This window comes from Leuciscus leuciscus, assembly GCF_965113295.1.
Source record: "Leuciscus leuciscus genome assembly, chromosome: 6".
Lineage (NCBI taxonomy): Eukaryota > Metazoa > Chordata > Actinopteri > Cypriniformes > Leuciscidae > Leuciscus > Leuciscus leuciscus.
The window spans coordinates 47790684-47803183 of NC_138730.1; the positions used below are offsets into that span (position 1 = coordinate 47790684).

The 12500-nt window shown below is 44.0% G+C and overlaps 1 protein-coding gene across 2 annotated transcripts in view; it reads left to right on the plus strand.

The window, feature by feature from the left end:
- nectin4b (nectin cell adhesion molecule 4b) overlaps nucleotides 1-12500 on the plus strand; it is a 39425-nt gene that overhangs the window by 4210 nt on the left and 22715 nt on the right. For both annotated transcript variants that reach the window (XM_082173050.1, XM_082173051.1), the window contains exons 3-4: nucleotides 4495-4662; nucleotides 5690-5968. In XM_082173050.1, coding sequence (XP_082029176.1) covers nucleotides 4495-4662; nucleotides 5690-5968 — 447 coding nt within the window. The remainder of the gene's footprint in view (nucleotides 1-4494; nucleotides 4663-5689; nucleotides 5969-12500) is intronic.

Consider the following 12500-nt stretch of genomic DNA (forward strand, 5'->3'; position numbering starts at 1 on the left):
AGCAACTTTTTATAGAAAAATCATTCATCTTTTCCCACCAATTAGGGGTGAAAAAACTGCTAGACTGTGAGAGTGTGTGCGCGAGAGTGTGTGTGTGTGTGTGTGAGAGCGTGTGTGTGAGAGCGTGCGTGAGAGCGTGCGCGTGCGTGAGAGCGTGCGCGTGCGTGAGAGCGTGCGCGTGCGTGTGCGCGTGCGTGAGAGCGTGCGCGTGCGTGAGCGCGTGCGTGAGAGCGTGCATGAGAGCGTGCGCGTGCGCGTGCGTGAGAGCGTGCGCGTGCGTGAGAGCGTGCGCGTGCGTGAGAGCGTGCGCGTGCGTGAGAGCGTGCGCGTGCGTGAGAGCGTGCGTGAGAGCGTGCGCGTGCGTGAGAGCGTGCGCGTGCGTGAGAGCGTGCGCGAGAGCGTGCGCGAGAGCGTGCGTGAGAGCGTGCGTGCGTGAGAGCGTGCGTGAGAGCGTGCGTGCGTGCGTGCGTGTGCGTGAGAGCGTGCGTGAGAGCCAGTGTGAGAGGGTGAGAGCGTGAGGCAGCATGAGAGAGGGTGAGAGTGTGTGAGAGAGAGAGAGAGTGAGAGGGTGAGAGAGAGTGTGTGTGTGTGTGTGTGTGTGTGTGTGTGTGTGTGTGTGTGTGTGTGTGTGTGTGTGTGTGTGTGAGAGAGAGAGAGAGTGTGAGAGCGTGCGTGAGAGCGTGCGTGAGAGCGTGCGTGAGAGCGTGCGTGAGAGCGTGCGTGAGAGCGTGCGTGAGAGCGTGCATGCGTGCGTGAGAGCGTGCGTGAGAGCGTGCGTGCGTGAGAGCGTGCGTGCGTGAGAGCGTGCGTGCGTGAGAGCGTGCGTGAGAGCGTGCGTGAGAGCGTGCGTGAGAGCCAGTGAGAGCGTGAGAGAGGGTGTGTGAGAGAGAGAGAGTGAGAGGGTGAGAGAGAGTGTGTGTGTGTGAGAGAGAGAGAGGGTGAGAGGGTGAGACAGCATGAGAGGGTGAGAGAGAGGTTGAGAGTGTGTTAGAGAGCGTGAGACAGCGTGAGTTAGAGTGTGTGAGTGAGAGGGTGAGACAGCATGAGAGCGTGAGGGAGAGAGTGAGAGCGTGAGACAGCATGAGACAGGGTGAGAGCGTGAGACAGCATGAGAGAGGGTGGAGTGTGTGAGAGAGAGTGAGAGGGTGAGAGAGAGAGTGTGTGTGTGTGTGTGTGTGTGTGTGTGTGTGTGTGTGTGTGTGTGTGTGTGTGTGTGTGTGTGTGTGTGAGAGAGAGAGAGTGAGAGCGTGCGTGAGAGAGCGTGAGAGCCAGTGTGTGAGAGAGAGGGTGAGAGCGTGAGAGGGTGAGAGGGTGAGAGAGTGAGAGGGTGAGAGGGTGAGACAGCATGAGAGCGTGAGAGAGAGAGTGTGTGAGAGAGAGGGTGAGAGTGTGTTAGAGAGCGTGAGACAGCGTGAGTTATTGTGTGAGAGAGAGTGAGAGCGTGAGAGGGTGAGACAGCATGAGAGCGTGAGAGACAGTGTGTGAGAGAGTGAGATGGTGAGAGTGTGAAGACAGCGTGTGAGAGAGAGTGAGAGCGTGAGAAGGTGAGAGCGTGAGACAGCGTGTGAGGGAGAGGGAGAGTGAGAGAGAGAGCGAGAGAGAGGGTGTGAGAGAGAGTGAGAGCGTGAGAAGGTGAGAGCGTGAGACAGCGTGTGAGGGAGAGGGAGAGTGAGAGAGAGAGCGTGAGAGGGTGAGAGAGAGAGTGAGAGCATGAGAGAGAGAGCGTGAGACAGCGTGAGAGCATGAGAGGGTGAGAGCGTGAGGGAGAGAGTGAGAGCATGAGAGAGAGAGCGTGAGACAGCGTGAGAGCATGAGAGGGTGAGAGCGTGAGACAGCGTGAGACAGCGTGAGACAGCGTGAGACAGCGTGAGACAGCGTGAGACAGCGTGAGACAGCGTGAGACAGCGTGAGACAGCGTGAGACAGCGTGAGAGTGAGCGCATGAGAGAGTGGGAGGGTGAGAGCGTGAGGGAGAGAGTGAGAGCGTGGGACAGCATGAGACAGCGTGAGGGAGAGAGTGAGAGAGTGAGAGAGAGAGAGAGAGTGAGAGGGTTAGAGCGTGAGAGCGTGAGAGACCGATTGAGAGCGTGAGACAGCGTGAGGGAGAGGGTGAGAGAGAGTGAGAGAGTGAGAGCGTGAGAGGGTGTGAGAGAGAGAGGGTGAGAGAGAGGGTGAGACAGCGTGAGACAGCGTGAGGGAGAGAGTGATAGGGTGAGAGCGTGAGACAGCGTGAGGGAGAGGGTGAGGGCGTGAGAGAGAGAGAGAGGGTGAGAGAGTGAGAGCGTGAGACAGCATGAGAGTATGAGAGGGTGAGAGCATGAGAGGGTGAGGGAGGGAGTGAGAGCGTGAGAGAGCGTTAGTTAGTTAGTTTGCCCCATTCATAAAGACTAAACTAGTTGAGTGAATCTCTGTTAGGAACATTTCTGGGTCATGTTTCACAATGCTAACAATCTTAATAGTCCTCACTCCTCACAACAGGCTTTACTCTATTCTCTCAGTGCAGTGTGTGACAGACATGCGTTCTGGTGATTCATAATTAAATCACCTCCCATTCAAAGAAGCGCAAACACACACAAGTATCATTTTCCCCGCAGCAATTCTGTCAAATGACCCGATGGAAACACTCTCATGTATTGTGTTGTGACGTGTGTCTGTCACCTAGAGACGTTTGTCATGACGGATGTTTTCAATGGTGTATTGTGTTGACTAGAGCAACTCACATCTGCCATCTGTGTTGATGTGAACAATAGTTCTCACAAAAATAAACTCTTCTGCCATTATTTACACTCCCTCATGTCATTTCAGACTCTTTTTTGGAGCACAAAGGTGCTAATTTTTGCATACAATGGCAGTGAATGATAACAGATACTAGTCAATATAACTAATTAACTTTATTCCACACTCATATAATCTTTTGTGTGAAGAACAGACCCAAATTTAACATGTTATTCACTGTAAAGCTTGAGCTGAGAGAAGAAAAGCAGTTGGTTTGGAACGGTGCTATTTTAGTTTTTTAGTTTTTTGTTAAATATAATACTCTGTTTTGGAAATGACATGTGGGCGAGTTAATGTTGACAATCTTACAGGTTCTTGGGATTGAACATATAGTCAAACCAACATTTATTCAGACATCTTCAATATTTCTCACATTATCAGTTTATTCGCTATAGTTTAGAAAATGGTAATAAATATGAGCAGAACTCAGTTGATATTTGACTGGTTTTGTCCGTCCTTCTGTTAGACTGTCTCACACATGAATTATGTTGAATATCTGTCAGCTGTTAAATTTAACTACACAATTAGATAATACCAGTTTAGCTCAACCAATCACCAAGCAATGCTTCATTTTGTTCAGTCTGTGTGTAAAAAGAGCATTAGCAATTAAAGACAAAACACTTCTGCAAAACATGATCAGGTCAAAGTATCGGAATCATTTTTAGTCCCAAATTTGTATAAATGTCACTGGTAGTCACTGTATGAAGAATATCTGGGTATAATATGTCACAGTTTACTTTATTTTGCTCTCCTCACTTAACATAAATAAACTATAGTGTCCTGATCACACTACAAAAAAAAAAGATATCTGGTGTATGAATAATTTTTGGTTTGACTGTATAGCTTTTATATATGAAAAATTATCAAATGAAATACGAGCGGAACTCAATGGATTTGATTGGTTTTAACGGAGTCACATTACATTGACGTTTACCAAAAGGCAATTTATTATCACAAATAATGCAGTTTGCCTGTTATTTTAAAAGAGGAGCAGAATTCAATAAAAAAAGGCAACCATTTGTTTATTTTATATATTCGTAGGAAAGAAAAACCTCAGATCTTTATCTTAGACCACATTGATATTTTCATGATAGTTTTAAAGATCAACGTGCAGATAAATGGAGTTTTTGTCTCCCAAAAGAAAGAAGTGATTCTGAACTGAAACGAGTCGTCAGTAATTCAGTCTCTGCTGAACCTGCGTAGGTTTGTTACTAATTAGCATAATGCTTCAAAAGAGTGTTGATTGGCTGAGCAGCGTCTCTTAGCTCCGCCCTCAAACACTGTAGTGTATCTGAGACTGGGAGAGTTTGGTTCGTGTTGTTCATGTGGAGAAGACGCTGTTTTCTGAGATTGATACTGTAAAACCCACGCCATCGTTACTGTTCGTATCACTGTGATCAAGAGCTGAGATTCGGATATGATAATGAGCGTTTACTTTCTGACCAATCAGAGCAGAGCAGCTCTCAGAGAGGCGGAGCTTAGAGAGACTGAATCTTCAAACGAAGCGTTTCAGACACTGAGAGAAAAGAGCTGATGCTGCAGTGGAGATTATGAGGACATTACACTGTTTTTTATCTTGTATGCATGTGAACCTGTTGAGACTCAAGAACAAAATAAGGAACTTTAAAGGCACTATAGTGATGGTTTTTATGTCTAATACTGTATTTCCCTCTAACTGAGTCTAATATACTCCTTATTCTGAAATGTTTGTTTCTCCCAGCGTCTCCTGATTTTCTGAAGCGTGTTCGGTTCGAGAGCTCTGACCCGACCCTCGACTCGACGCTGTTGATTCTGAACACAAAGAAGGCGGATCAGGCCACATACACCTGCCACATCTCCACCTTTCCCTCTGGAAACTTCGAGACACAAATCAGCCTGACCGTCTGGAGTAAGAGCCCCTCTTTTCATTTTCACAAGCTCTTCTGTTGACAAAAGGAAAGGTCTGTTAACCAGTTGATCTGCTGTACAATACAAAACCTACATCTTCTGAACCAACCAGTTTAAAATAACCTTGGTTTAGGCTGTAAAAATGTGTTTTATGAACTGAATTGATCTGATCGAGCCACCAAACACTGTTGTGTGAATGAACGTCCAGAACACATTAAAAGTTTCTGTTTTCTGTGAGAGCGGTGTGTGTTAGTGGCCCCTAAGTTAATAACTAATGATCTTTACAACGGAAGTGAATCAATCATAAACTATCTTTATCTGGACAATAACTTTATTCTAGATCTGCTGTAAAGCCTAAACAATCTCTGTTACTGTAATCTCCTATTATCATTGTAAAGCTGCTGTGCAACATCTATATTGTTAAAGCGCTGTATAAATGAAGGCGACTTGACTTGATTAATTTGATCAATATGCACCAATTCTACATTTTTCTAAATGTCATAATCATTTGTTAACAAATAGGTATTCATTACTTCAATGAGCTCATTGTTTCTGCCTTTATTACATTGTTTAAATTAATACATTTTTGGCTAACTGTGATTTTGTAAATGTACATTACCGAAATACATAACTTAGTCCATTACTTCTGATAACAGATCTCTGTAAATTGTAATGTGCATTTTCTGTAAAGCTGCTTTGAAATGATGTGTATTGTGAAAAGCGCTATACAAATAAATGTGAATTGAAAATATTATTAGAATGTAAAAAAACGTATTATTATGTGCATATTTATAGTAAAGTGTAATTTATTCCTGTGATCAAAGCTGAATTTGTAAAGTAAAGACAGTTATAATGTTACAAAATATTATATTTCAAATAAATGCTGTTCTTTTGAACTTTCTATTCATCAAAGAATCATAAAAAAAAAACACTTATAATAATAATGAATGTTTTTTTGAGCATCAAATCACTATATTAGAATGATCTGACTAGTGAAAGCACTTCATCTGTTGTTTCTCGTCCTTTAGTTCTGCCGATCTCGTCTCTGGATCCGGTGATCCTGCAGGAAGGCCAGTCGTTTCGCTCGGCCGCCTCGTGTCGTTCGGTCGGACACCCTGCGCCGCACCTGTCCTGGGACACGGATGTTCCCGGGCGGTCGCAGAACCGGAGCGGGGAGGACGGGGTCGTGACCTCGCAGTTTTCCCTGCATCCACTGCGCAGCATGAACGGCCAGAGGCTCGACTGTCTGGTGTGGCACCCAGCGTTCGACGGCCCACGCAGACTCAGCAACACACTCATCGTGCACTGTGAGTGAGTGAGTGAGTGTGTGTGTGTGTGTGTGTGTGTGTGTGTGTGTGTGTGTGTGTGTGTGTGTGTGTGTGTGTGTGTGTGTGTGTGTGTGTGTGTGTGTGTGTGTGTGTGTGTGTGTGTGTGTGTGTGTGTGTGTGTGTGTGTGTGTGTGTGTTACGACCCTGGCTCAAGGGAGGCAACATAGAGGAGTCACAAACGTCTATTATGACCAAAATAAGGTTTATTGCAAACAAAATGAAACAGACAAAGAATAATGGTGGCTGCTGCTATCCATGCTACTGCTCCAGGCTGCAGTGTGAGAGAGAGAATGGGTGGAGCTAGACAGGGCTTTTAAATGCTGACCAGCAGACCCAGGTAATTAGGGAAATGATGGAAGGAGCTTCCAGGATACCTGCAAAACAGGGCACAGAATAACTTTGGACATAACACCTCCTTCCATAAGTAGGTTGCTCTAAAGCAACCGCTCAGTTAAATGTCACACAAAGTAACACAAAACTAAACTGACTCCATATACGACCTAGACAGGGCATCTGCAAATACATTGTCCTTTCCACGGATGTGCTGGATGTCCAAATTAAATCCCTGCAAAAATAAACTCCATCGCATTAGCCGGGGGTTGGAGTTTTTCATCCTACTGAGAAAAACAAGAGGGTTATGGTCTGTATAGACCACTAGGGTCTGACAAGAAGAGGTATAAACATCAAAATGAACCAGAGCTAGAATAAGGGCCAAGGCCTCTTTCTCTATAGTAGAATAATACTTCTGATGCATGTCAAACTTCTTAGAAAAATAGCATACAGGATGCTCAACTCCCTCTGAATCCTCTTGGAATAAAACACCCCCAACACCAGCATCACTAGCATCAACAGCTAGTTTAAAAGGCCTATCAAAATCAGGGGCAGCAAGAACAGAAGCACTTACTAACAATGCTTTCAAGTTCTCAAATGCAGATTGACACAAGCTGGACCAAACAAACGGGACCTTTGGGCTGAGAAGGTTAGTCAAGGGAGCAGCAACGGTAGCAAAGTTCTTACAAAAGCTCCTATAATAGCCTGCCATCCCAAGAAAACGTTTCAGCTCACGCCGAGTCGTTGGCACACCAAAATTCACAATGGCCTCTACTTTAGCGCCGATGGGACAAACCTTTCCATGTCCAACAACCTTGCCCAAGTATGTTACTGTGGCCTGTCCAAATTCACATTTGGCAAGGTTCAAAGTCAAATTTGCAGCAACCAGCCTATGGAACACCTCTTTCAGCTGGAGTACATGCTGAGACCAGGTAGAGCTGTAAATAACCACATCATCAAGATAAGCCTCACAATCTACAACTCCTTTCAACACCGTATTTACCAGACGCTGAAATGTGGCTGGTGCATTCCGCATCCCAAAAGCCATAACCCGATACTGGCAAAAATCATCTGGTGTTACAAAAGCAGATATTTCACAGGCCCTCTGAGTGAGAGGGACCTGCCAGTAACCCTTTAAGAGGTCTAACTTTGTAACAAATGCTGCAGATCCTACTCTGTCAATACAGTCATCTAATCTTGGAAGAGGGTAACAATCAGGCTTGGTTACAAAATTGACTTTGCGAAAGTCAGTGCAAAAACGAGGTGTATGATCTGACTTATCCACAAGCAGACATGGGGAACTCCATGAACTAGCACTAGGTTCAGCAATGCCATGCTGCAGCATATAGTCTACTTCACTACGTAAAAGCTGACGCTTAACAGGGTTGACTCTGTAAGGAGGTTGCTTAATTGGACCAGCAACACCTACATCAATATCATGATGAAGAACATTGGTGCGTGTAGGCACATCAGAGAAAAGGTCAGGATGTTGGTGAATTACTTCCATGATGTCAAAACGATTTGGAGGGTCCAGGTAAGAAAGATGATCATCTAAGCTGGCCATAATTCTTGAATTTGGCAGCCTACCTTGAGACATTTCTGGATTGACAACATCAACATCCTTCTCACCTACATGGATTGGAATATTCAATACAGCAACAGCCTTCACATCTACATGCACAGCCTGATTTCTCTCACAATAGGACTTTAACAGGTTAACATGGCATAAACGTGTTTTACGCTTCCGATCTGGGGTCCTAACCAAATAATCACATTCACCAACCGGGCGCTCAACCACATATGGTCCACTATATTGAGCCTGCAAAGCAGATCCCAGAAGGGGCAAAAGGACTAAGACCTTATCACCTGGATTAAACACTCGATGCTTTGCCTTTTTATCATAATACCCCTTCATCCTCCCTTGAGCTCCCTCCAAATTTTGCTTGGCCAGTTCACATGCTTTGTTAAGCTTAGACCGAAAGTTACACACAAAGTCTAAGAGGTTAGTAGGAGAAGGCTGATTTTCCAACCACTTCTCCTTCAAAAGTTTCAGTGGACCCCGCACAGTATGGCCAAACACCAGTTCAGCCGGACTGAAACCAAGGGACTCTTGGGTCACCTCTCTAGCCGCAAAGAGGAGTAAAGGGGTTCCCTCATCCCAATCTCTTTCAAACTCTCTACAGTATGCTCGCAACATCGACTTTAGAGTCTGGTGAAACCTCTCCAGGGCTCCCTGAGACTCTGGATGGTAGGCAGAAGAAAAACAGTGCTGAATAGACAGCTGCTGCAGCACCTGGGAAAACACACGGGACATAAAATTTGACCCCTGATCAGTCTGAACAACTCTTGGAAGACCGAATGTTGTGAAAAACTTAATCATGGCCTTAGAAACTACTGAAGCAGTAATCCTGCGTAAAGGAATAGCTTCAGGAAACCGAGTAGCCGCACACATGATAGTCCTTGTTCCACTTTTAACTCTTCACGAGAGGGGAACACTGTACCAAACCCTAATGTGTCAAAATTTACCATGAAGGTGTCAGACAGCGCAATCTCAGAGTCAGAGGTTTTGGCTAGATCTTTTTCGGGGTTAGACAGTACAATCTCCGAATCACAAGTTTTAGCTTGGTTTTTCTTTGCCCTAGCACGAGTAGTAACACAAACAGAGAACGTATCTGGAAACTGCTTTTCAAGTTCATCTGGGCTTTTAGATGTTACCGGGAAAGGAACCACCTCCGGAGCAGCAAGCACTCTACCACCAGCCAGGTCATTGCCTAAAATGAAAGACACACCTTCAATAGGAATATGAGGACAAAGAGCAACAACAACCTCCCCAGACACCAAAGCGGTTTGGAGGTTAAGAGTATGCATGGGTAAGGACATGTAACCGCCACCAAATCCTTGAACAATAGCATTGGAGCCCAATGCAGACTGGTCATTAAACTGAAGAAAATCCTGGAGAATCAAAGACTGAAAAGCTCCAGAATCTCTCCAGATCTTAATAGGTCGCTTGGCTGTAGGATCAGAAGCAAGAGAGACAAAACCATCCATAAGGAAAGACGAAGAGCCAACCAACTCTACCTTTCGAGTTGGATGCTCTCTGATATCTGGAGTCGCAGCTGTGTTCACAGTTTTAATTAAGGCTACAGGCTTAACAGAATTATGTTTCTTATTCAAGACAGGACAGTCGGCAATAAGATGACCAAGTTTCTTACAATAGAAATATGCCTTATCAAAAGCAACATTTCCAGTAGCCGACTTTCTGGCAAAGGGGACAGAAACTGTGGGAATATGCTTCACAGTACCAGCTCTATGAAATACAACGCCACCCTTTTGCTCACCCTGCCCTTTATCAAAATCAAGCTTATGCATCAACATAAATTCATCTGCCAACACAGCAGCCTTACAGATAGTAGTCACTTTTTGTTCATTCAAATATGTACGAACAACATCTGGCAAACAATTTTTAAATTCCTCAAGCAAAACTAATTGATGAAGATCTTCCTTCGTTTCTACTTTCAAGGACTTACACCATCTACCAAAAAGGGTCTCCTTTTCTTTAGAAAACTCAACATACGTTTGTTTGTCAAGCTTACTGAGACTTCTAAATCGTTGGCGGTAAGCCTCAGGAACCAGCTCATAAGCTCTCAATATGGCACCTTTAACAACCTCATAGTCCTTGCTTTCCTCAAGACTTAAAGCCGAGTAAGCTTCCTGTGCTTTTCCCACCAAAACACTCTGCAAAAGTAACGTCCAGGCATGCTCAGGCCACTTTGAAATTGTAGCCACACGTTCAAAATGAGGAAAATACTTTTCAACATCTTTCTCCACAAAAGGGGGAACCAATCGAATATTTCTAACTGCATCAAACCCAGCTGACTCAACTTTAGGAGAGCTCACCAGAGAAGCATGCTTGAATTCCAGGTCTTTAAGAAAACGTTCATGTTCTAAATGCATTTGCTTCTCTCTTAGCTGTCTCTCCTTCTGCTTTTCTTCTAGTTGCCGTTCCTGAAAAGCCAATTCTCTCAACCTCAACTCAACAGCACTCTGTGACATTTGAGGTGCCAGTGGATGCACAGACTTGAGGATACCTTGCTCTATTAGGATAGTTTTAATAGACTCCTTAATATTCTCTTTTAAACGTTTCTCACTACTGGCAATCTCAATGTCATAATAACTGGCAAGTTTTAGAAGCTGATCTTTAGTAAGTTGCTCAAGCAACTCTTCTGAAGGTGCACTTACAAAGTCATCAAGCGTTGCCATACTCGATAGCTTTCTTACATCTGAACAAGACTGCACCTGAAGCCTTTACAGAAAGTTTCCACATGAAACCAGTGCGCACCATACACACAACACAAAGTGTCCAATATTACAAAAGCAGCTAAATCACTAATACTCTCTCTACCTAATGGCTATCAAAACCATAATCACAAAAGTAGGACTAGAACCAACCCATCAAACTACTAATGTAGCACAGAACATTACCCAAACAAATACCACTACCACAATGGAACTTGCTGGCAATCAACTAAGGCAACTACTAACTCAGGGTGAACTAGCCTACACAAAGTCAAGTCACAGTTACTTGACAAACAAAAGCTGCATAACACACAAAGCTAGGATCATGGACACATTACCACAATGGTACCCATAAACTAGAGCACCTCTAACTCACCTAACTTATCAAAATCACCCTCTGATGAGCACTGCAAGCAAGCCCCCCGAGTGCGCTGACAACCCTTAAAGCAAACCCCCTGGTACCTGCCTATCATACACTGAAACCTAAGTATCTTCTGAGACGTGCCGGGCTCGAGGCGTCTTTAAAAGCAAAACTTCAGTGAACCTCAGCCATTTGGCCAAGGACCTGAAATGCTTGCCCCCAACAGAGAAACATGTCTCCACCCAGAGTTATCTCAAAAATAAAAAAGGCAAAATAACAAATGAGTGCACAGATGGAAGGACAGATTTCTCTGCCCAGCTAGCACACTCCCTAACTCACCAGGGAGATCACCAAATATTTCAAGTCAACAGCACTCAGACACTATACTCACCAGATACTCATCAGAAGGGAGAACACAGCAGCCTGCAGCTAGCATCGAACAGCACGCCACAAACTAACACCAAATCACACAATCTAGGGGGAAAAAAAAACAACTAAAAACTCCTCCGGATACGATAATCTCGGACGAGCGCCCAATATGTTACGACCCTGGCTCAAGGGAGGCAACATAGAGGAGTCACAAACGTCTATTATGACCAAAATAAGGTTTATTGCAAACAAAATGAAACAGACAAAGAATAATGGTGGCTGCTGCTATCCATGCTACTGCTCCAGGCTGCAGTGTGAGAGAGAGAGTGGGTGGAGCTAGACAGGGCTTTTAAATGCTGACCAGCAGACCCAGGTAATTAGGGAAATGATGGGAGGAGCTTCCAGGATACCTGCAAAACAGGGCACAGAATAACTTTGGACATAACAGTGTGTGTGTGTGTGTGTGTGTGTGTGTGTGTGTGTGTGTGTGTGTGTGTGTGTGTGTGTGTGTGTGTGTGTGTGTGTGTGTGTGTGTGTGTGTGTGTGTGTGTGTGTGTGTGTGTGTTAGGGCTGCTCGATTATGGAAAAAATCATAATCACGATTATTTTGGTCAATATTGAAATCACGATTATGTAACACGATTATTTCACATGACTGGGAACGTGTTGCATTTATTAAAAAGACACGGTAACACTTTACAATAATGTTAATTAGTTAACATTAGTTAATGTATTAACTAACATGAACTAACAATGAGAAAAACATTTGTTACAGTATTTATTCATCTTTTTTAATGCTATTTTTAATGCTAGTTAATAAAAATACAGCTGTTCATTGTTTGTTCATGTTAGTTTACAGTGCATTAACTAATGTTAACTAATACAACCTTTCATTTTAATAACGTATTAGTAAATGGTGAAATTAATATTAACTAAGATGCTGTAGAATTATTGTTCATTATTAGTTAATCTTAACAAAGGTAAGTTAGTTATAATGCTAATTAATGAACCTTATTGTAAAGTGTCACCAAACACACCTTTCAACAATTCTTAAAAAATCGAAATTTGAACATTGATTGTACTTTTTGAACTATTAAAATAAATAATGTAACAGATAATAGGCTCCTTCAATGAGTATTTTAATAATTCCCGCAG